General features: G+C 42.5%; 1 protein-coding gene across 2 annotated transcripts; it reads left to right on the plus strand.

The window, feature by feature from the left end:
* The first annotated feature begins 1,593 nt into the window (after window positions 1-1,593).
* On the plus strand, window positions 1,594-24,512 carry ttc21b (tetratricopeptide repeat domain 21B). 2 transcript variants are annotated; one of them, XM_049015296.1, is made up of 29 exons: window positions 1,594-1,826; window positions 2,660-2,789; window positions 2,913-3,023; window positions 3,539-3,705; window positions 4,479-4,601; window positions 5,325-5,482; window positions 8,188-8,272; window positions 9,225-9,323; window positions 9,427-9,619; window positions 11,163-11,260; window positions 12,598-12,798; window positions 12,987-13,116; window positions 14,070-14,227; window positions 14,676-14,900; window positions 15,911-16,149; window positions 16,660-16,732; window positions 17,232-17,342; window positions 17,438-17,576; window positions 19,941-20,047; window positions 20,132-20,320; window positions 20,808-20,918; window positions 21,010-21,091; window positions 21,206-21,356; window positions 21,665-21,826; window positions 22,032-22,227; window positions 22,583-22,807; window positions 23,344-23,464; window positions 23,572-23,639; window positions 24,010-24,512. In XM_049015296.1, the coding sequence occupies exons 1-29, from the start codon at window positions 1,794-1,796 to the stop codon at window positions 24,085-24,087; spliced, it is 3,963 nt and encodes a 1,320-aa protein (XP_048871253.1). In that variant the 5' UTR covers window positions 1,594-1,793; the 3' UTR covers window positions 24,088-24,512. The 2 variants fall into 2 exon arrangements, with proteins under 2 accessions (XP_048871253.1, XP_048871259.1); XM_049015302.1 differs by lacking the exons at window positions 1,594-1,826; window positions 2,660-2,789; window positions 2,913-3,023; window positions 3,539-3,705; window positions 4,479-4,601 and having other exon boundaries at window positions 5,332-5,504.
* The last annotated feature ends 841 nt before the right edge of the window (window positions 24,513-25,353 follow it).

Consider the following 25,353-nt stretch of genomic DNA (forward strand, 5'->3'; position numbering starts at 1 on the left):
ACAGAGGTAAGAAAATTAAGGAGAAGCAAAGCGGTGGCAGCAGGGAAAGGGAGTTATTTGGACAAATAATGCCTGGGTTGGTGGGACATTAATGTTGAATTTGGAGTCAGTGGCAGGTCTGTTTTAAACAGATAAGTGACTTCAGGTTTAAAGGACCCCTCACTTAAAATCACTGCACCACATGAAGTGCAAACTCCCCCCACCATTTACAGGCCATTTTCTCTCCCCCCCCCCCCCCTTTTAAATTGGAAACATTTCACTCCATTATTAAAAACAATAGACGCTTCACCCATTAAACAGCCCAGTGCTATTATTACCATTTTGTCATTTTGTTGAATTAAGTCTGAAGTAATACTTGAACAACACTTTCCAACAATCAAAATTATATAAAATTATATGCGGAATGAAATGCAGTCAAACTGAAACAGAAGCAAAAAATTACCGTCTAAAAATGCCAATGAAATCTCAAGATGTTTTCTATCGCGTAGCTTTTTAACTTGGTGTGATGTTTGATTCCCTCTGGTGGTTAAACAGGGGAATTATTTCAACAAGACTGGCTGCTTATAATCACAGCACTGAGTGCCCGGTTGGCATAGGCCGTCTGCTAGAAAATGAAGAAACGGGGCAGCTTACATTTTTCAAAAAATTTCTTTCTTTCTAATAATTAGTTACTCTGTTTTGGGAACAGGTTTTGGGCTAATATTTACTTTTCAACTCTCCACGGGAAGGTATGAGTCATTAGCAACCATCCTTTACGGTTATACGCTTGTGTATTTTAATTTCAGTATGTGGTGAATAAACACAAAGCGGCACGTTATAGCACAATCACACACACATGCAAACCTTGCTCTAGCTGAGAAAAGCAGCGTGCAGTTACGGCTAACACTTATAGTCAATGGTTAATGAGTCTGGTGTCCTTTGTGCTTGTGGAAATTAGGTGTAAAGGGAAGAAATACAGGCAGAAACGGAAGAAAAGGGGATTGGTAATTTTCTAAATTAATTTGCACTTTAGTTCTATTTCCATACTACAGAGAACACATATGACATTATAGCACAGTGAAATACCCCAGAAACCATCAAGACAACCATCAAGTTTCTAAGAACAACAATATGTGAAATTGCAAGTAAAGGGTTGGTTTACACACCTTTTGGATGTTTCGTATTGAAATATGTTAAAATCATGTTTATTGCTACACTTATTAAATTTAATGACTGTGTAAAATACTGTATCCATTGTCAACTTCCTTAAGGCCCATTTATATCAAGATTTAATATACCTACTGTACTTTCAGTTTAGTTTAGTTTATCCCTGGCAACATAGGGTACAAGCGTAGGATAAAATATTGAAACCCATACTTTAATTGTTTCCATGAATAAAAACATTAAGTAGAGTCTTTAAAAGTTAACCCAGTTCCTAGTAACTCCTACTCCGAATGACTAAATTATAATTTTTTTTAATTCCAGATGTTACACGCAGATATATACAGGCTGCAGGACATTTCTCGTCGCACGAAGAATCGCCGAACGTGCACGAAGTTCGCGCGAAATGTTTTGGCGCCCCCTAGTGATCGCCGCTCACACTCGGAATTTCTCCTTTAATCCGTCGCATTTCCTTGGCAACCGCAGGAAAATGGCGGAAGTTGTTATGTTACCCAGACGCTATGCAAGGAAGGATTAAGATGGCGAAAAAGAAATGAGGAAAAGCAAGTTTGTTAATCATAACAGCAACCTGATATATTTCCAGTTTAAAATACATCGCTTGCATTTCATTTAGTGCAGAAAGGCAAGCTGCCATGGAAGACGTAGAGGATGGTAGTTCGATGCTGGTGAGTTTTTTTGCAGCGTCCCAGTATCTGTTGATAGGTTGTTTTTCTGTGATCTTCACTGTCTGACACTATTGGAAACAATTTAGTAGCGGCGGCTTAATGCAAGTTCGCATATCTGTGGGACGATGCCGGATATAAAGTGTCTGCACTGTATCCACGCTGCTTCATTACTGTTTACTCACTCCATTCATTAATTTTGACAGTAAAGACGTTACGATGGTTTTTTGCATGATGTCTGTATAGTTCATAATTTTGGTTTTAACATCACCGTTTACATGCCACATCATTAGTCGGTTTTATAATTCACTAAAATAAATGAAAACTGAACCCTGGTCTGGTACAGCAAACTACAACGAAACTTCTGAGCCAAAATCTTTTCCTTTCCTGATTTAACGACAGTGGTTGTAATTACAGAACTTACATTATTCTGCAATTAAACATCGAAATTAAACAGGCTGCAAGTTCTACTACCACTGTAAACCTTGTATGCCAAAACGGTGCACATGGTTTTCTTACACAATAATGACCTTATTACACTACAATGGTGTGTGTTTTATTTGCTGTACTTTGTCGTTTTTATTGTCTGAAATTTCATTATATTCCAAAACTAACCAAGGCACCTCTTTACATGACAGTGTGTGGGGAGATTTGTTATATTAAATTGGAATATTTTAATAGTAACTGGTTTTATTATTATTATTATTATTATTATTATTATTATTATTATTAATGAGACGTGCATGCCTTTATTCTGAAACAAGTGTGTTAACAAAGTGTTACGCTCTGTGTTGCAGACTACCTTACCGATTTTGAGTACCTGTTTTTGTTTCCAGGCTTTGATTAATTATTACTGCCAGGAAAAGTACTTTAATCATGTGATCAGCATTGCAAATGAGGCTCAAAAAAAATTCGGCAGTGACCCCATCTTCACCTTTTACCGTGCTTACGGAGTTCTCCTGCAGGGTAAATATGGAGTCACTTCATTTTTGTTTCTCCTCTTTTTTTTGTTGCGATTGACTATTGCGCTATTATACGATTTCCTGGAAATCTTCTGCTCTGTCACCCAAGTGGCATGTCTCGTTGCAGACAGAGTACAGGAAGCCATTCATGAGCTGGAGTCCATTAAAGAGAAGAGAGACGTGTCGCTGTGCGCCTTGATGGCGCTGGTTTATGCGGAGAAGAAAAGCCAAAATCCAGGTTTGCTTGAAGTCTGGGACTTTTTAAGTACCTACACACAGAAGAGTGTGTAATACACCTTTGCATGGTCACTGTTTCACATCCGAACCTTTAGCACAGTATAGCATCACTGCAAGGAGTGTTTACAATTTATTTAATTTATTTATCTAGCAGATGCTTTTATCCAACGCGACATGCTTTTTTGGGAAAACAGGGTCAGTCGATCACTGCATCAATTGACAGTTAAACTGCTCAGAGGTCTGCTATGACATCACTCTGCCAAGTCTGGGATTTGAACTGGTGACCTTATAATCACAGGCACTCTGTCATAACCTACTGAGCTACACACTGTTTTCTCATCCGAACCTACACAGTACCTTAGAGTCGGTGTAGAATAAGTAGCTATGTGTGTTTGTTTTTTTTTTTCCCACCATTCTTGCAGGATATATGTGTGTGTGTGTGTGTGTGTGTGTGGGGCGGGGGCGGGGGGGGGCTGTCTGGCAGCTACACCGAGATCTGTGCCCTTGCCTCTCTAGACCGCGAAACAATTCAGGAGCTGGATGCCAAGGTGAAGGATGACCGTAAGACCGCTGGCCCAAAGGGTCTGTACTACGCCGGTCTGCTCCTCTGGCACCTCGGCCGTAACGACAAAGCCAGGGAGTATATCGAGAGGATGATCAAAATCTCCAACGGTGCCAAGGAGGTGAGCCTCCAGGATCAGACCAGTCTGTTTTGTGGTTATTATTGCCAGAAGAGTTGCTGATCGCCTCCACACCACGAGTAGTTCAATAAAAAAAATTAGTCGACATCTCTACCCTTTCACACTGGGTTTGGTTAGGTCTTTCTGTGGGTTGTGACAGCATAGAGTAAGTCTCGTGTTTTGGGGCTATCCGGGAACCGTAGGTGTAAATCACCTGGGTCCTGCAGCGACCGGACCGAACCTGTGTAACAGTCGAAGAACAGGAAAATGAAAGTTCTTGGACAGGGCTGGTTTAAGCCAAGATCTCAACCCTGCTAAGATGTGGCAGGACCTGAAGGAAGGAATCTGTGCTCATAATCCCACAAATATCACTGAGGCTTTTACACATGGACGAGAGGGCCGAAATTCCTCTATGGCCCAGTGAGACTGATCAGTATCTGCAGATGGTAGTTATAACTCTCAAAGGTGGAGTAACCACTTAATAACCAGTTACTTTTTCCCCATTTTGGGCATTGAATCCTGTTTTCATCAGTACATAAATTTTACATAAGTATATATGAGTAATTTTTATTTGTTATTGGTTCACCTCTAGTTCACTGCCTGTTTATCCAATGTTAGGTTTCATGATAAGATAATATGCAAACATGCAGATGGAAAACGGTCATGTAATTCATCATTATAACAATAACAACTGAAGGTTGTTTTTAAGAGGAGTTATTTGTAGTCAATTGACTGAAATAGCTAGAGTTTGTAGTAAACTTGTGTTTGTCTTTCAGGGACTGATTCTAAAAGGGTGGATTGACCTGACATCTAATAAGGATGCTTGTGCCAAAAAGGCTGGGAAATATTTTGATGAAGGACTTAAGGAAGGCCCTGACGTGTTTGCCCTCATGGGGAAGGTATCATCATTTTTACGTTCCAAGAATGAGATTCAGTGGATATGACTTGAAATTTCACGTAACAAGCTCAGCCATTAGTGCAAATAAATAGTCAAACGATCACTTTTCACCATGTTTTTATAGAGCTGTAATCCATTGATGATGCTTCAACTTCATTGGTCAGAGTGATATGGAAATCCTGACAGTCTAATTAGGTTCTTCAGAACCATCATCTCTACATTCTTTAGTTTCCCAATTGAAGTTATAATGTATTTAATTGTGTTGACTTCTTCCATCGTTTATCCGTCAAAAGATGTTGCTTGAAGTTCTGTTTCCTAAGTCCTGCCAGGGGATTTAAGAAGGTTTTTCTTGGTTAAGTCTTGGAGCCATTTGTCTAGGAATATTTTGTCATTTTTTTATTTTGAAATTTTCCTTTATCTGTAACTTAGAAATATCAGTATAAGGAACTTAGAACGTAGAAACCCTAAGTCCCTGGTTCCCTGCCAGCTCATTATGTGTCTGGTGCAGCGTTACAGCTGTCAGCCGCTCGTGCTCCATTCACTCAGTCCCACCCTCCCTGCTCTGAACACCTGTACCTGGCAGTTGGTGTTTCAGATGTCCTCTCTCTGGATGACTCATGCCAGGATTGAACCTGTGTCCTCAACTTAAGACCCATAACACTTTAATAAGGCTGTGGTCTCTCCTTTTTTTCTATTTTGGTTGTTTTGATTTGTTTCTGCTCAGTCGCAGTACTACGAGTTTCGCCAGAACTACTCCGGAGCCCTGGAGATTATCAACCAGGTCATCGTGAGCTTCCCGCACTACATCCCTGCATTCATTAAGAAGATGCAGCTGCTGCTGACCCTACAGGACTGGGAGCAGACTGTTGATGCAGCACAGAGGTTCTGTACACCATTTATTGGGGTGCGCTGGATGGTAGAGGGGTGTTGTTTTTTCTGTAGTGTAATAATAGCTGTTATAGCTATTTTTTTTGTTATCGGTATAATTTATAATGGGCTATTTCTTCCTGCATTTTGCTTTTAATGCATTTAGCAGACATTTTTGTCCAAGATGATATACAAGTGCTGCTTTTGGCCCTCCATCCTGGGTTGTTCCCTGCCTCGTGCCCATTGCTTCTGGGATAGGCTCCGGACCCACTGCAACCCAATAGGATAAGCAGTTTGGAAAATGCATGGATGGATGGATATACAAGTGAGGCAAATAGCTCATTGCAAGCATTGTACTGTCTAGGAGTCAACTAGCAATAAGTACAGCTAGGGTGAGCTTCCAATAAAAGCCCAGGTGCAAGTGTAAGCAGTATGGGAGCAGGATCTACACAACAGCTACACAACAACTGTCTGTTAACAAAGTAAGAACCTAAGAAGACTAATCAAGGGTCAGTAAGTACAACATAAGAGCATTCATAGAATAAGATGAGGCATTAGGTTAGTAGGGGAATTCATGGAATACTTGGGTCTTAAGGCTTTTCTTGATGGTAGAGTCTGTTGATCGGATATGGTTCAGCTCATTCCACCACTGAGGAACCACACACGAGAACGTCTGGAGTTTACCATAAAACTGGTAACCGTTTCATCCTAAATGTCCACCAGGCCTACAGAGATCTGAACAGAAACTGTGGTGCATTCAGAAGAGAGGATCAGCAATATCTGCATACCTTCTTAGTATTATTATTATTAGTAGTAGTAGTTGGGATGGAACTGATGTCATGGTCAACACAGTCACCTCACACATCTGGAGAGAAGGACTCAGGTCTTTGGCTCATTTCTGTGTGTGTGGAGCTGGGTGGTCTTCCCATATCATCATGGGGTTTCCTCTGGGTTCTCCAGTTTCCTCCCACAGTCCAAAAAAATGCTGAAGTGAACTGGAGATGCCAAATTGTCCGTAGGTGTGAATGGTGTGTATGTGGATGAGCAGGTATAGGAGATGGATGGATGGGTGATTATATGCTTACTTCACTCATCACTTTTCATTTTTTGTAAATTTATTTTTCCTTTCAAGGAACATGAATTTGATTTGAATTACAGCCAAACTTGCGAAGCGAAAACTGAAACTAGAGAGACTGATTTGCATGTTTTTTTTTCCGCGTGTTTCATCATGCTGTCACTCCCGCATTTTTGGTTGGAGTAAAAGATTAGGGAAAAAAAAGTCCATTGAGAAAATGTGCTGAAGCTGGGTGTGTAGAGGATGGCCTTTTTCCAGGCGCCTTTCAAATCGGAGTGGGGTGGCGATGTGGCTGGGCGGGGCGCTGAGATGATGCCGAATGTTTTGAAAATCTGAATACGGCTCTGTAAAAAATTAAGAGACCACAGCAACATTTTTAGTTTCACTCTTTTCTCAATTTATTTGTATTCTTCTGTGTAAAATATGCATTCTACTGGCTCTCTGTTACTCATTAATGAAGGGCTTCTTCCTTGCTTTAGGGGACTTCAGTCCTGCTTCTAGGAGCCTGATACACACTTGTGCTAGCAGTGCACTTCACACCACTTAATGCATCCACTTGATGCCATCCTCCGATTTATGAGACATTGTTGGATAAGTTCATCTCTGCCATTAGAACGTCACTTCAGCCCTTTTTCTGGTTTTTGGTCATTGCCGATGTCTCCTGCTTCACCTTGTTCTTATGTACTGCTGTCTGAGAAACTTTCAGCCTGGAAGCAGCCTGCCTCACAGTGTAGCCTTCTGCCAGCAGAACCAGGATTTAACAATGTAGATTCTTAGAAAGTATGGAGTGGTATTTTTTATTTTTATTTTTTACCAGAGCATTATATGGAATGGAAATGTAACGTCCTAATGATGTCGTAGAAATTCCAGTTTCCACAAGAAGTAAAGATCAATGCCCGCAGCCCTGAAAAATCACAGTGATTGTCTCCATATGGGTATAGCTTTCTGCTTCTGTGTGCAGACGTGTAAGTTTTATGGAGAGTAACATTCATACACTATGGAAATTTAACTTTGATAAGAACACCCACTCACTGTATTCTCAATGTACTCAACTCCCCAAAGGAATTATTCCAGTGTAGTAAAATAACAGTAAGAGACCAGTTTATCTTGCCTCTGTGTGGTGGTTTGTTTTATCTGAATCTTTGGTAATATAAACTGCAAATCATGATCTGTGCATCAGGGATTGTATGATGTGAATGTTCGATTTTATCGCTCCCTGAAAGGAAAGTAAACTACGGGATTATAGCGCAATAGTATTGTGTGATATATGAATTTGACTGTATTCCATGTATTAATCATCCATTTCTGTGTGAGAATACATGGGAAGGAATTAATGAAAAATACATTTTTGCACTTGTGAAATTATAACAGTATATGATAAATGAAGAACATATGTCTAAGCGTTTCTGTAACGTGTCAAAACAATATTTGTGGTTGTCGCCACAAGCAGACACATTTCTTCCCACACAGCACATCTCTGGAAAAGGTCTCTGGTCTCCCTTAAATAGCTGACCGCTTATGGAGCCGCGGTGTTTGTCGCCGTCCACTTCGTCAGTGTTAAATAATTTTGTTTTTTTCAGAGGTGTTGCTGATGCCATGTGACATATACTGTGAATGGACACAAAACTGATCTGTCCCTCTACAGATTGTTGCAGAAAGACAAGAATAATCTGGAAGCCCTGAGGATTCTTGCTCTTCATTCCTTGTGCCGAGAGGGAGACATTAATGAGGTAAGATTTGGCACGGTGAGATGTTGACATGCCTGTCCGTTCCTCTGACCAAAAAGTCTAATTCCTCGTCGTTCACGTCACCAGCAAGCTCAGGAAACAAGTGGCCGAATGTTGAGGGCCGTTTCAGATCGTTTGGGAAACCGCTTGCCCTTTCTCCAGTTCAATACTTATGTAGGCTGCTGCTGCTGTTGGCTGATTGTCTCCTTGTGAAGTTTAAGCCTGACGTGATGCAGTACCATGACCCATCACAAGAGGCCCCGTTCAGCTTTAGATTGACACTTCTCTGTGCTGAAGTTTTGTGATTTAGACACTGGATTCAGGATGACTTGTGCTCGATGGTGCCTGCTCTTGCTAAATTGCGTGTGGCAGGTAGCCGCTGACTATATATGAGCCTGTTTCTTCCGCAGCATTTCCTGTGACTCCCTCTGCCCACTCTGACTCAGCTGTTGTGACTGGCTCTGTCCGTAACAGTTATGTAATTGCTTTTAGTGGGAGTTTTGAGTGCACTGTGGCTGCCTGCCCTTCCATCACCCACTGTGTGTAGAAGCTGTAATGTAAACAAGCCTGGCAGTGTGATTTATTTGTGCTGGAGAAAAGAGTCTTCTCAGATAGAATGTGAGCCGAAATACAGATGCACATGCAAATAACATGGACTCGCGTGTGCAGTACAGGTATCCAAAAAGATGAAACGTACAGAGCACAAGGTCTTCTGCTGAACCAGTGAAATGCGATTGTATTTAAACACCTGTAACCCTAATTCTGACCTCTTTCATTACGAACTTTACCGCATTATAAATAGTGTTGTTTTTGACTGGCCCTGTGCATCATCTCATTTCCTGGAACAAAATAAAATTCACATGCCAGTATAATATGAGAGAAATCAGTCTCTGTATCTCTCTTGCTTTATGCCTGCTGGGTACTAATAGCTTTGATATATATTTTTTTTGTCCAGTCCCTGAATAAGCTCACAAACCTTATCGGCAACCTGGAAATCCAAGAGCCTCTGAACCATGACCTCTTCTACAGGATGTCTCTAGCCTTTACTAGGACGGTATGAATACACCCATTTTGTGTTCCCCTTTTCATAAATAAAATTGTGATAGAATCTCGTTGTCGCGCACCTGTAATTTTGACTGACTAATCTGTTTGCTCAGTGTGGGAGACATGAGAAGGTCCTCCAGCAAACCCATGGCATGGTTGAGAGGGCCTTCTCCATTGCCTCCAGCGATGCTGAGCTAGCTACAGAGCTGGGCTATCAGCTGGTCCTGCTGGGAAGAATCAAGGAGGCGATCAAGTGGTATAAGACAGCCATGACGCTTGATGAAACAAGTGTCACTGCATTAACAGGTAAGACAGGTTCAACAGAATTTTCCATGCTATGTATAGTACACTGTAGACCAGGGGTGGCCAATCCGATCTGCACAGGGCAAGTGTATACGCAGGTTTTTAGGATAACCTTTACATTAGCTGTTCGAACCCAGGTGTGACAATCAGTCCTCTAAGTAGCGATCTAATTAGGGAGTTGCAGGAAATACCCATATACCCTACAGCCCTTTCTGGGTAAGATTGACCACCCCTGCTATAGACTATATGACTTTTCCGAAAACCATTTTTATAGTATATAAACAGAGATTGGATTGAGCCACTTGACCCTAATATACCATTTTGTGAACATTGCTATTCTTCTCAGATGGATCACCACCCTCTGCTATCTCCAAAAGTCACCCCGCACTTTGTAGACAGACTTTGTTGACAGTGTTAACAGAAAGATTGTTTAAGGTGTCGACTGTGTTAGCAGAGAGATCCTCCAGTTTGAATTTGGTCCCAAAGAGGAGTTTACCCAGACCACAAAGTGTTGTACATCCAAATAATAAAATCTAAGAATCATAAAAGTCCTTCAGGCTGTGCAGCTCGGGTGAATCATGTGGGTCCTTCCATTTCTACATTGTCTCCAATCGCATAAGAACCGCAGTCTGGCTAGCAAGTGGGCTGATGCACCGAAAGAAGTAATCGCATGTTGAATGTTGGCCCTGTTCTAAACTTAAAATAAGAAATGTTGACACGGAAAATCAAGTGTTTGAAGATGAGTGCACGCGCAAATATGCCTTCATTCTCCCCGCAACAAACAAAGCACATCCAGGGTCCTTGATCTGTGGCGCGCGTTAAAAAGCGGTAACGTTAAACGCAGTTACGAGACAAAACACCAGCACTTTGAAGAAAATATCCCCAGCTTTCAGAGGCAGGAACACACAAAGTAAATGAGCTCAGAGCCAAGTATGGTCGAGCCAAAAGAGTCCAAATACAGGTAATTCTCACTTAACGACACTGCAGTCCAGTGTTTGCTGAGAGTACAGTGGATTCTGAATGCAGCTGCCGGAATTTAGTTAGATGGCAAACAAGAAACGAGCAGGTGGAAAAAGTAAAGCAAAACCCGGCCATCAACTACAACAGCCGTTAGGAGAAATGACATTTTGGTTGGATGCTCCATTAAAAATGCACTGTGCATATGTATCCCATTCATTATTAGTATTAAGTTTGTTAATATTATTGTTCAGAAAAAGTACTTTCATTTGATATATTCTCTGTTCTGCCTCAGTTTTACTGAATATATGCACTTTGAAATTTGTTTTACTTTGAGAAATTAGAAGAAATTGTGGTTTTAAAAAATGTTGAAAAATACAATGCAGAAGTTTGATAAGACTCTGAATTGTCAAGTACGGACCTTGGCTGAGGCAGATGTTAAGATACCGGCCCGCGTGGAATTTTACTTGAATACTACTGCTTTAAATGTTCACAGGAAGATCTTGTAAGGTTTTGACAGTGTTAAAAGACCCTATAACCTGGTTCACAAGGTCGTCCGTATGAATGACCTTTCCCCTTTAAATGGTAGGTATCATCCGCTGTCAGCTTGTTGAGGGCCACCTGGAAGATGCAGAGCAGCAGCTAGAGTTCCTCACTGAAATCCAGCAGTCTATTGGGAAATCGGGGGTAAGGATCCTTAATGGCTATTTGCAGTTTAAAAGCTTGGTTCTTGCTTTGCTGGTTCCTGCCCAACTTGTACTGCTCTCCTTTGTCCAGTATCTGCCATAGGGGCTGCGTTAAAAGGAGTGTGGTTTGAGCATTTATTGGCTTCCTTAGGTTTGCCCATGATGTCCACTCAGGGCTTGCGACATGCTTTCTAATCTGTCACTGTCACAGATGTCTGCTGCTGTCTGTTTGCAGCTTGTTGGGTTGTGCTGAAGGAGCAAAAAGTCGATATTTCTACACATCCAGGAGAGAAGAGTTAGACAATGTAGAATGTAGGCAGGATCATAGAGCTGTTACTGAGGTCTGATTCCTCGCAAGGGTTCCAGTAAAATTTTAAATGAAAATGAATAAAAACTAAGATGTTTAAAAGACACACAGTGCTTTGAGCTGGAATACCTGAGAGCAGGGTAGAATATGATGCCCGAATTTTAGTTGCAGAGTAATGCTGCAGATTGCTCTTTGGGGCACAGTTCAGTAGTTTCACAGCAGATTACAGATTTCAGTGTGATTTACTCCCTGTACTTATTCCTAGCATTGAAACTAGCATTGGCTCAGATATATTGTGCACAGAGGCTAAAATGACTAGGCTTTCTTTTGGCCTTTCATATCTGCCTGCTAAATACTTTTACTGATAGGTCTTCCGTTAGCAGTAGCAATAGCATAATAATTTATATAACACATTTCAAAGTTCTTCATATTAATCGTACAATAAAATTAATAAATAAAAATATAATAAGACACAATACACCCAGCACAAAGGGAGGACAAACTAATAAGTTGCTACGGAAACAAAACAGAATCACTGATAGTTATGAAAGGCCAGTGAATAGGAGTTAGGGTTAGGGTTAGTCTTCAATCTGGTTTTAAACAATTCAGCTGAAGGTGACCCGTTAATATCAGAAGGTAAGGAATTCCATAAACGCGGCAGCAGCAGCAAGCATGCTGTTATCAGTAGTAATAACTTTGCTTTGGTAAACTTGTCCCTTTGTCTGCAAATTTTAGAACATGTTTTGAGAACCATGTATACTACTTTGTAGTAAAGGAACCCATTGAGTATGACAAATGCATCAGAGTAAAGTATATATGGAGATGTGCAGTAGACCAAGCTGTTTTAAGACATGAAGGTGAGTTGGTATTCATATGTTTATCCCATTCACTACACTGTCCGCTCATGTTCTTTTGACCTTATTGTCTGGCTGTAGTTCTTGCGCTGGCTATTTACTTTATTAGTTTGTCCTTGACATTCGCAATGCACGGATCAAGATTACGCAGGCCTTGTATGTACTGCGCTCTCTCAGGAACTGCTGTACCTGCGCGCAGTTCTGGCAGCTAAGAAGCGCAGGCCTGCGGAGGAGGTGACCAACCTGCTGAACGAGGCCGTGGAGACACACTTCTCCGGTCTGCATGGGCTGCCCCTGGGTGTGGAGTACTTGGAGAAGCTCAATCCCGACTTCTTGCTTGAGATTGTTAAGGAGTACCTTGCTCTTTGCCCCGCAAAGGTCAGTAGGGAGATGCATGTTTGAGGCATCATTAATGAAAGTGACAGTCATACCCATAAGTGTCCTTGGAATTTGTTGAGTTGTTCTGTGCAGTCTAACTCCTTGAAAGAGATATATATGTAAGAAAGCCTGGATAAATATTATTTAGGTGAAATTAATGGTAATTAATGTAATGTCTGGGTTCCTAGCTGTCTGACCAGGGCCAGCCCTGCTCTCCCCAGCTCCAACACAGCACCTCTGTGCTGGAGACCGTGGTGAAATCTGTCCCAGGACTTCTGCAGGCTGTTTACCTTATGGCCAAGGTCAAGTTCCAGTCAGGTCAGAGAAGCGTCTATGGTTTCTGAATGGAAATTCCCTCTTCTGTGCCTCTGCTCTTTGTGTCAATCAAAATATCTGCAGCCGGTTAATTTTGTTCTTTACCATTCTTAATGACTGCTTGGCGTTTCTTAGAAAATAATCTACAAATTTTCCAAATAAAGTAAGCTGCATCGTCCCCAATTCTAATATGCATTTGGGTAGATGGTACGTGAGAACATCTGAAAGGGGCTTATTCTTCCTTCTTGTAAGATGTTCATTGCATGATTTTTCCTACATGCTTGTTGAACTTTCATGATTGTACTGAATTCTTTGACAAAGGATTGTATAATTAGACTAAGACTAGAGTTTGATAGCAAAGAGGGTGGTGTTTTGACTAGTGTTCAAATGACTCATCTCAAGTGGGATCAGAGCTAAAACCCCAATGGTTGTATAGTAGTGTGATGCTGGTAAAGCAGTAGGGGGAATTCTGGGCATATGAGAGAGTTTGCTACTTGGAGGGGAGCACAACTTCAATTTAAATATAAAGGTCTATTTAATTTTGGGGTGGGGGTTAAACTGTCCTCTGCCCCCAGTTCCTGTGCCCCTGTATAGAGTGACTCCTATTTAAGCTGCTCCAGTTCTACAAGAGCACTGTGTCGGGTGGCTGATGGAATTTGTTTACCATCAGCTCACGCAGTGTTTTGAAACGGAGCTTGAGGGGTAGGACAGCTGGGAGTTTAAGGCTGAGTGGAGCAGGGAAGAAACTGAGGGAAGCACGAGTAGCATTTTTGTCCCATAGGGCCGTACATGGAATGAGGTCCAGCAAACCTGCAGTGCTGGAGACACATGGAGCGTGAAATGGCAGAGGGCGTGTTCTAAATGGACCCAAAAAACCTTAAAAAAAAAAAAAGCAGAATTCACTGTGGGAGCAAACCCTGTTTCTGAGAGCATATCCTCTCTCCCCAATCTTAAAGGTGAAGTTGACTCTGCTCAAAGAAGCTTGCAGCGCTGTCTGGACCAGAACCCCTCTTATGCCGAGGCCCACCTCCTTATGGCCCAGATCTACCTCCTGCAAGGCAACTTCAAGCACGCCTCCCAATCCCTGGAGCTCTGCCTCAGCTACAACTTCGAGGTGAATTATATTATGATTATGAACATTTATATCGTCGTCAATTTGCTCTATTGTTGTGGTGAAATTTTGACAGTATAATTTCCTTCACAGATGAATGAACAAGCTAAATCAAAACTTTAATTGTTAATTATGGTTTAACAAAAGTCAGATGATGATACCGACAGATAAGAAACCATGATAATGTGTATTTAACAGCAGGTACTTTGAACAGTGAAGAACTTGCAGGTATAAAGCCATAAGTTTAAATCTTTAATGGTTTGCTACTGCTGTACTCTTTGATTGTGGGAGGAATGATTATAAACCCAAAATAAGGCCAAACATTGTCAGTGTAAGGCCACCAGAATTAATTTGTTATGTATATCATGTACATTTGGTTGCTTATATGTAAATCATGGCAGAGTGCGATATGCTTACGGAAGACTTATGAGGGTGCTCTCCCCCGACCCAGGTGCGGGAACATCCTCTGTACCACCTAATCAAAGCCCAGACACAGAAGAAAATGGGGGAGCTCCAGGAGGCCATCCAGACCTTGCAGATGGCCTTGAGTCTGCCGGGGGTGCGGAGGACAGGGAGCTCGGCCAAGCTGAAGGGCAAGTGGGTGGAGCTGAGCTCCGCCGACTGCGTGTCTCTCTACCTGGAGCTCGCTGAGGCCCACTGGCTCAATGGAGAGCATGTGAGTGCCAGAGAATGACCTGTACCCATTGGTACCATGATAACGAGGAAAGCGGCATGACTCTGAGGAAGGTATCAACTGTTACTCATTTTAATGATCAACACGTTCATCTGGATTCGGAATAAGATTAGAAAAATAGATATGCGTCGGGAATTGACCAGGGGAAGTAAGTTTTCCATGACACATCGTAATCCTGTGCCTATCATCCATACCTCAGTGCTTCATCCTTTCCGTACAGAATCTCAGACAATCGTGCCTTTAGCCTAATCTCTTCGGATGAAATGCCACAGTGGGAATTTGTTTTGCTTTCCAGTTTTAACTTCCTGTTGCTTCCTTTTCTGATTCACCTCGGGGCGATTTTCTCTTACTCGATTCTCATAGCTACTCGCGGTCAGAGATTTACCACGCGCTTGAGCAGTGGTGCAAGATAACCCCATCTGCACGGCACCGATAAAATACCTGGCTTGCGTTCAGTGGTTCTACTGTGCCAAGGTCTCTAGTCGGCCTGAATTGCATGTGGAAAGCATTTGGCTTAAGGCAGATTCTGAGAAAAGGTAGCGGACGTGATTATTATCTCTGTGAAAGCTCTCTGTTCCCAGGAATCGCCTTGTTTTACATTGGCCTTTATTCCTAGTCTGAGGCTGCTGTAATTCTGGAAAGCGGATTGTGTGTGTTTTCCTTTCTCCCAGTGTAGTGCAGGTTACCTCCAGGTACTCTGATTTCTTCCCCTAGTACAAAAGCATGTGGTTTAGATGAATTAGCGTCCCTAAATTGCCCTTTTGTCGTGATGGTGTATCTTGTTTCCTTCCTTGTGATTTCTGAAATAGATTTCGCTGACTTGGCTCGGATTGTGTTGTGCTTCAGTCTGTAAGCGGACTATAGTCCACCATTTCAGTACTCTTGGAATAGCGTAAGAAGTTGTGGAAGATTAATGGATGGATGGATGTCATTATTCTGTACCCTCCACTTCGTGTCAACTGCCATCCTGATTGGTATCACTCGGTCTCCAGCATGAAGCCGCCAAGATAATGCAGGACGCCATCAATGAGTTTACTGGCACCGGGGAGGAGCTGAGAGTCACCATTGCCAACGCTGACCTGGCTCTGTTGCGGGGAGACTCTGAGTTAGCACTGAGCATGCTCAGAAACGTCACCCCTGAACAGCCCTACTTCATCCAGGCTAAGGAAAAGATGGCGGACATCTACCTGAGACACAGGAAGGAGAAGCGCCTCTATGCCAGCTGCTACCGGTGAGGCGCTCGAACCACCCCTCCATGCCGTGTTAATCTTTCCCGGCCACTTTCATCTTGCACCAGTTCTCTTCTGTTACAGTGGTTGGGCAAATCAATTACTTAGTTACTGACGTACACAGCCCTGACCTCCCCAGGACCAATCTTTTCTGCTTCAGCAGAAGTGAAGCTCATTATTTTGAAGCTCCAGAAATCTTACTGGGGTGGAAGTTTCAGCTTCCTCCGTTACTGCAGTGTAATTTGTGCACCCAGAGCTGATTTGGGTTTCTGGGGAAGCAGGTCTGGCTGTCGGGGGGGGGGGGGGGGGTGCAGGGGGAGGGGAGGGGATAGGGGGAGGTTAATGGTGTCTGTTGTAAATGTCCTGACAGCCCTCAGATACACTGAGGGAGACTGAGATCCAGAAGACCTTTGAGTCTGATGGATCAATCTGGGCACTGCAATGTTATCCTCACTGTTGTGCTGTAGGACACTTTGTGCGAATTTAAATCCATTTGATTTCTTTTAAATCAGGGAATTGGTGGAGAAGCTGCCAGGTCCTCATACATACCTTTTACTGGGAGACGCCTATATGAATATCCAAGAGGTATCCAACTCCGCATTCTCAACACCGATGTGCTCTTCTTGGATGTTGCCCACCCTTTGTTGCTGTAATAGCCTCCTCTCTTCTCATAAGGCTTTCTATCAAATGGTGGGATTTGCTGCCATTCTGCTGGGGTATTAAGGTTGGGGTGACCTGGTCCCTTTGTGTGAGTTTGCTCCCAGACGTCTCCAGTTCTCGATCACTTGGGGTTGACCAGGGCAGCTTTAGCAAGGCAGAGATTTGGCAAACTGGCTTGTTGGAAGGATGGCATCTATGATGTTGCCAAGTTGAACGTCACCTAACCTCTTCTGTATGACCACCCATACAGATGCCACTGCAGACTTCATGACTGTTATATACTTGTGTCAGCAGTGGGTGTGGCTTAATTAGCAAATCCCACTAATTAATAGGGGTGTCTACATACTGTTGGCCATGGAGTGTAGGTTTATGGGATATATACGGAGTTGTTTACTGGGTTGCTCTTTCTTTCTTCTGTCTACAGCCTGAAAAAGCGATTGAGATCTACGAGCAGGCTTTGAAAAAGAATCCAAAAGATGGCGTGCTGGCAAGCAAGATCGGTAAAGCCCTCGTGAAGACCCACAATTACATTAAGGTCAGTTCATCCATCTCTGTGTTCCCTGCAAAGTGTCACCTGTCGGCCACTTCAGCATGGAATGGCCTCAATAGCATTTCTTACTTTTGGACCAGGCGATAAATTATTATGAAGCTGCCCTCAAGAGTGGTCAGCAGAACTTCTTGCGCTACGACCTGGCAGAGCTGCTGCTGAAGTTGCGACAGTATGAACGGTGCGAGAGAGTCTTGCACGAAGCCTTGAGCCACGACCCAGGTACTGAGCCCGACTCGCCTTGTACCAGGAACCAGACACACTCCTTTATGTACCACAGAATGATGTAAAAATTTGTGCTGTGAATCCATAAAAAAAAGGTTTATCGTTTTCAGTTCAATATTCGTGAGTAATCTCACCCAACATTAAAACTTACAATCACAAATATTTACACTTTGGATCACTAAATTAATGTAGAATTAAGACAAAGGGGAGAACTCATTATTATATATGTCACTTATCTGATTTTTAATATTAGTTTGATGACTAACTTAAATTATACAACTTGATTGTTTAAATCGTGGATTTAATCGTGGGTAGTTTATCAGTTTTGTTACATTACCATTTATTTTGTAATAAAAGTATTTAATCAAATCCAGAGCAAGACTTACCAACATGAAAAAGAAAAATTAATACTTCAATTAAGAAATTGATTGTTTATTGTATACTACATGCAATAAAGTTGAAAGATTTAAACACAGTTAATTTAATTTTGCGTTCTTAGATGTTTGGCTACCTATTTGACAATTGGCAAATGGTAAAAAAATCATAAAAACAGAGCAATACGCATAATCTTACTGTACCTACAGTATAAAGGTAATGCCAGTTTGTGAGAATCACCCATATTTTAATATTTTATGGTTTAACTTAAACTTGTGATGTGCAGACTTTTCATTTCCAAAAAATACTACTTGCAATCCAGCACAAGCCGAATTTCAAAGCTTTCAAAAGGTCAGTGAAAAGGCATGTAACACCTGAACATATACCTGCATGTACTCGATGGGTGGACCGTCACGCTGTGTAATTTCAGTGGTATGATCAACCTAAAACCGCTTCAGCAAAATGGCTCTATAAACAGAAGCCTGACAACCACTGAGAGTATGTTTAAATAACATGAAAGATCTTCTGATTTTAAGGTATGAACCTTCAATAAAATAAAACAAATACTGATAATTATGATATTTTGATCCTATATTTGCCTCTGTCCGGCACTTTCTTTTCCAAACTAAACATACCAGGTAACATCAGCTTCCCTGTGAGATGATAATGGAATGTTTCGATTGCAGCTTTGAATACAATGTCATAACTAATAAACTATTGCATTGCATACAACCAGGACGGAATACTATGGTTCTGCTTAAAATTATATCAAATAAGAAATAATACATTTCCCATCCCTTATATGAATGTTATACATTGTATTTCAAGTGTATGCAGTATATTGAAATACTATATGAATTGTACTACTGTATGAATTCAAATTTAGTACGCTGAAGTACTGTATGAATTCTGTACCAGTGCGTATTGCAAAATTTGTATACAGAATGTATTTTGAGTATTTAGGGTGGCATGCTGGTTCAGGGGATAGTGCTATAGCCTCGTACCTCTGTGGTTGGGGGTTCGAATCCTGTCATTGCTCTGTATCTGTGTGTGTGGTTTCCCTTCCTGTGATTTCTTCAGCTACTCCAGTTTCCTCCCAAAGGCCAGAGACATGCAGTTAGGTGCCTTGGTGTGTCTGTGCGACCCGATGAGGGTGTGTACCTCTGCTGCGTGCTCTACACCACCTGGGAAATCTCCAGACCTCCGTGACCCTGATCCTGGGGGGGCTGGTATCCAGCAGGTTTTCTATCCTACCGGATGAGTTACTATCTACCTGAGATCAGGTGTGGTTCCTCAGGGACCAGGTATGATAGAAAACCTGCTGGATACAGACACTTCAGGAGCAGGGCTGCCTACCCCAGGAATAAGCACTTGGAAGATGGATTTAACTAGTGTTAACAATATATTTGTTTTTATATATTGAAACTCTACCTGGATGACTTTTCACGGATGTAAGCTGTACATGTATAGCACTTTGGAAAACTATTACCGATGATTGAATTCATCAGCTAGGATCATCCATCCATCCATCCATTTTCCAAACCGCTTTTCCTACTGGGTCGCGAGGGGTCCGGAGCCTATCCCAGCAGCAATGGGCACGAGGCAGGGAACGACCCAGGATGGGGGGCCAGCCCATCGCAGGGCACACTCACACACCATTCACTCTCACATGCACACCTATGGGCAATTTAGCAAGTCCAATTAGCCTCAGCATGTTTTTGGACTGTGGGGGGAAACCGGAGTAACCGGAGGAAACCCCACGATGACATGGGGAGAACATGCAAACTCCACACACATGTGACCCAGGCGGAGACTCGAACCCGGGTCCCAGAGGTGTGAGGCAACAGTGCTAACCACTGCACCACCATGCCGCCCCCAGCTAGGATCAATAAAGCCTTATGTTCAATCTTTCGAGGTTCCTTGTCCGGTAGAGACCAGATATTAAGCAAAGTTGAACACTTCTCTGCACTGTTTCGCCCTAACTAGTGAATGACCTGCCATCTCTGTCAGAAGACTCTCGCTATCTGGTGCTGCTGGCCAAGATCCAGGGTAAAGTCGACAAGAACGATGAGGCTTTGCTGTCCTTACAAAGGGTCAGTGTTCACGGTCACATCACTCCGTGGCTGGCGCTGCTCCCCCACCCCCATTACACACATCCCGCAATGTGTCATCTCTAGGCCCGCGATGTGCAAGCCAGGGTGCTGAAGCGGGTTCAGCTGGAGCAAGCGGATGCTGTTGCGGTGCAGAAACAGCTTGCGGCCGAGATCTGCTCTGAGATCGCTAAGCACTACACATGCCAGAGGGACTACGAGAAAGCCATTAAATTCTACAAGGAGGCGCTTGTCTACTGCGAGAGCGACGGCAAGGTGGGCTCAGTGCCCCGTGTGCTTTCCGGCAGCCCTTCCCATTGGCCTTTACATCCCGGCTTCGACTGATTCTGACCTTCAGTCATTTCAGATTCCATAAAGCATAAAATGCAAGTAAAATGCATTTGTAATTAATGCAATTTTGGAGCGACAGTTGCAAAGCCAACATCATGACGTGTAGTGTGTCAGTGGTTTAGGGATCCAAGCCCATGACTAGAAGGTTGTGGGATCAAATCCCATGGCCAACAGAGTAATGAATCACTGTTCAGTCCTTAAGCTGACTCTTAACCCTGATTTCTCCAGTCTGCTTTCTGAACCTCACTAGCATGCTGCTTTGGACAGGAGCATCTGCTAAACAGATGCATTTAAAAAATAATGTTTTTTTAAAAAAAGCAAGCTTTTCTTCAGTTCAGTGTGATCAGAGCACATGAAAGGTTTCCTGGCGCATTAGAAATGAGGTATACTGCGATATTCTGCTTCTGAGCAGGTGATGCTGGAGCTGGCCCGGCTGTACCTCACTCAGGATGACATTGACGCGTGTCAGCAGCAGTGCAGCGCCCTGCTGAAAAGTGACCAGGTTAACGAGGCAGCGACTCTGGTCAGTCTTCTTCTGCCGGCTCAGTGTTGGTGTCCGTACCTTATGAAGAGCCGAGCGTGAAACTCGTTCCCTCCTGTGTCGACCCACCCAGATGATGGCAGATCTGATGTTCAGGAAGCAGGATTACCAGCAGGCCGTCCTGCACTTCCAGCAGCTGCTGGAGCACAAACCAGGTGTGACAAAGCGGCCCATCCACTCATTAAAAGGAACTGAATAAATACCTTGTTGCCGATCGACAGCTGCTCTTAATGGGTTAAGTGATGTCTCTTAATATTTGTTCTTCTTAGATAACTACCCGACTCTGTCACGTTTGATTGACCTTCTGAGGAGAGCAGGGAAGCTGGAGGAGGTCCCCAGATTCTTGGAGATGGCTGAGAAACATTCGTCGAGGGCTAAATTCGACCCTGGATTTAACTACTGCAAAGGACTTTATTTATGGTTCGCTTATAATTGACAGTCAGTATCGTATCGGTATCGTGGAGGCAGCTTTAGAAAGAATGAGGCCAACGATCTGTAGCCTTCTACAGACCTGCATGGAGAACTGTAATCTGAAAAGCAGGCTAACTTTCCTTGCATATTGTGTTCATCGTTTCTCTGCTTCATGCACAAATGTGGATATAGTAATGGACGGCCATCCACTCTTGTCAAGACTGTGTTGTGAAAGCTCTATATAAAAAAAAGAATGAAACTGAATATCTTTGATGTTTCACTGTGGCTAATGCGAGGTGTCGTTTTTGCGCAAAAAGGTACACAGGCGAACCTAACGACGGGTTACGGCATTTCAACAAAGCGCGAAAAGACAACGACTGGGGTCAGAACGCTGTCTACAACATGATCGAGATCTGCCTTAACCCAGACAATGACACCATGGGCGGGGAGGTGTTCGAGAACCTCGATGGTGACATGGGGTGAGTCAGGATCTTAAGGACTGTGTGGCCACACCACCTGGGAACCGATCCAGGGTGCCGCCTGTCTTGCGTCTAGTGTTTACATTGGCTCCAAACCTGCAGTGATCCTGTACTGCGATAAGTAGGTCTGAAAAATGGAAGGTTGGCGAAGAACTTGAAAACTTGCTGAAGAAGATATTTGATGTGTATGTATGTGCTTGCCCAGGAACTCCACGGAGAAGCAAGAGTCGGAGCAGCTGGCCGTGAGGACCGCGGAGAAGCTCCTGCGGGAGCTGAAGCCGCAGACTCCGGACGGACACGTCCAGCTGCGGATCATGGAGAACTACTGCTTCCTGGCCACCAAGCAGAAAGCCAGCGTTGAGAAGGCTCTCAGTGTGTTCACAGAAATCGTAAACAATGAGGTGGGCAAACGGATGCATGGAAATGTTTACACACTCCCCAAAAGCAAACCAAACCAGTGCCAGAGGTCTCACGTGACTGTAGGTCCGGTTTGACTCTTTTTATGATACAGAAACCTATAACAAGAGTAGTATCCTACAAACTGAGCAGTGTTTTGAGTATCTGTATAACTTTGAGTATTATAATTTGTATAAATTAACCATGCGCTTTGTAAAACGAAACATACGACAAGATAAAAACAAGTATCTCCGACGCTGATTTCTATTAATATGAAGAAAGCTGTGAAGCAGAGATATTTGTCCGCGAGTCCGGAAACGCCCACTTGATGCCCACCTGACATGCTCCGCTGTTTCACAGAAGGATCACGTCCCTGCCCTGCTGGGAATGGCCACGGCCTACATGATCCAGAAGCAGACACCGCGCGCGAGGAACCAGCTGAAGCGCATCGCCAAGATGAACTGGAACGCCATCGACGCCGACGAGTTCGAAAAGAGCTGGCTGCTGCTGGCGGACATCTACATCCAGTCAGGGAAGTACGACATGGCGGCAGACCTGCTGAAACGCTGCCTGCATCACAATAAGGCAAGAATGCTTCTCGGTTCGTCGCAAAAGTCTTAGGCAGTCGAAGTAAATGTTTAGCGCTATTTATCTGGGTAGTAAGTGTGTATTTGCTCAGAAAAAAAGCACAATTTAACATTATAACATATGCAAATTAAAAGTAACATTATAAAATCTAACAATAATCGCATCTGTTCTCCAAAAATCCACTGATGCCTTCCTGGATTGCTAAAAGAACACCTCTTCTCTGAGGTATCTTCAGTTTCACCACCTGCTCAATTAATTAATTAACTTAATTACCTAAATAACTCAATGAGATACTGATTAACCATACATGATGTGCCGGTGATGGAGTCTAAAAATATGCGTGCATATTGGATGGTTGCTCCAAATACCGAGGTGAATTTAGGAGAGGTTACGAAAAGGCGGAGTTGACACACTTTGACTGACATCATAGTTTTACACCAACATGAAGATCATTTAAACTTCATATTCTTTGATCGCCGAAGACTGGCGCAGTACTTCATATGCCTGATGCGTTTGTTTTTTCCTGTTTACAGTCTTGCTGTAAAGCGTATGAGTATATGGGTTATATAATGGAGAAGGAACAGGCTTATCGAGATGCAGCAGTGAACTACGAGATGGCATGGAAATACGGCAACCAAACCAACCCTACCATTGGTACTCTCATATATAAATCAATACGTCATCCTTTTCATTTTGTAACACCAGAATTATACATGTAATTATACAAAAACTTGTTTTTTCTTCCCCACTGTTCATGATAGGATACAAGCTTGCATTCAACTACCTGAAAGGTAAAAGATACGTTGATGCCATTGACGTTTGCCATAAGGTAAGTAGACATTGTCTTTGGTTTTCAAATGTGGCAATAAAATTTAATGTTTATCGCTGTGATGAGATAATTCCCTTCTATTTACCTGTGTTACATTCTTTAAAATGGCTGACAAAATTGATAGATTGGATATTTTCATGAATAAAGATTCGGGATACGCTATTGACAATGAACTGCAGTGTTAGCATTTATGTATAGTGCCTAATTCCTAACCTAAATCAGTAAATACTTATAGACTACAATAGAAGGGCTGATTTCAAAGCAAACATACAGTACAAAACAGGCTTAGACAGCGTGGGACCACAATGTGACACAATGGAGCTACATTATCAACTTATTGTGAAGTAAATATTACTTTTTTTTTTCTCAGGTGTTGGATGCCCATCCAAATTATCCGAAGATGAGGAAAGACATTCTAGACAAGGCTCGAGCCGCCTTGAGGGCCTAGAAGTGGATTTAGTGTTAAGGCCGGGAGTTTCCCTGATGTGATTTATTCAGTTTGAATCTCCTGAGTGTGCTTAACAGTGTTTGCATAGAAAACACTTTTTCTGCACGTGAAGAATATTCAAGGTATAAAATTCATATGTGCTGTACATATTTTAAGAGACCGTGTGTTTGCCCTGTGACGCACCCTTCCCAGAGCACTGTGGTTTTTTCTGAGAAGCCCTGATTGAAACTGGATGGTCTGGAAGACATTTTGAAAGTATGGAATGAGATAACTTTTATTTGTAAATACGTCGTAACTAAAATATTTTCTTTACTATATATATTCTTTGTGTATTTCTAAGTTAAACAGTATAAAAAATACTTTTGAGCAGTTAAATGTTTCGTCCCTGAGATCTGGAATTAAAATAAAGTTTGTGTTTAAAAATGCCTTCAGTTCTCTTAGAATTGCTTCTGGTTTTATGCAGATTTTCTGCCATGTTGTTTACATTCATTCAACAGTGTGTCCATTAAATTTACTTGTTAGAAACCAGTTTACAGTCCATTTAAAAGATGCACTCACTATCCTAGTTTATTTATAAAGGTTTTCTAGAAAGACGGCATATTTCCAGGTGGATCGTGGTTAGCACGTAGCCTCGCACTACGCACGCGTTGTTGATTGGGTTCCCACCTGCTGCTCTTTCTGCATGGCTGTGCATGTTCTCCCCGTGTTGATGTAGGTTTTTCTGGACATCCCAGTTTCCTACCACAGTCCTAAGAGATGCTGTTGAGTGAATGGCCCACATTATGTGAGTGTGCCCAACCAGGAGGTCCGCGACTTCATGCCCTGTGCCTCCGAGGATGGACAAACATTGCATGTTCCAGATACAAAATGACGCGAACCTTGAGTTTCAGACAAATTAAATGGCAATTTTTGACAATACAAAAATCAAAATCTAATTACCTTACACATTACAAAATACATAAAACTGAGTATGATTGCGGTAGGATTAAAAAAAAAAACATAACCATAATGAGTATTTGGTTCGCGAGACGCTGACCGAGCGTTTAGAAGATGGATCTTCTAAATATGCACACGAATGAATATGAATACAAATATACATTTATACGTCATCAGTCACCAGAGTTACTAGTAAAACTGCTAATGAGAACTCGCCCATCACTGAGCACGGAAGCGTTCAACGTCTGATATACTTGTTAAATATGAGAAATGGAATTCGAGTATATTTAGTTCGTTTTGTCCTCCATGAAAATGAGTTCAGCACGAAGT

Source organism: Brienomyrus brachyistius, chromosome 1 (assembly GCF_023856365.1).
Source record: "Brienomyrus brachyistius isolate T26 chromosome 1, BBRACH_0.4, whole genome shotgun sequence".
NCBI classification, from domain to species: Eukaryota; Metazoa; Chordata; class Actinopteri; order Osteoglossiformes; family Mormyridae; genus Brienomyrus; species Brienomyrus brachyistius.

Coding starts and splice junctions, on each gene's coding strand:
- ttc21b (XM_049015296.1), top strand. CDS start 1,794: ATGGAAGACGTAGAGGATGGTAGTTCGATGCTG. Junction 4,602..5,324: donor TGTTTGCCCTCATGGGGAAG/GTATCATCATTT, acceptor GTTTCTGCTCAG/TCGCAGTACTACGAGTTTCG. Junction 23,465..23,571: donor CCAAACCAACCCTACCATTG/GTACTCTCATAT, acceptor TGTTCATGATAG/GATACAAGCTTGCATTCAAC.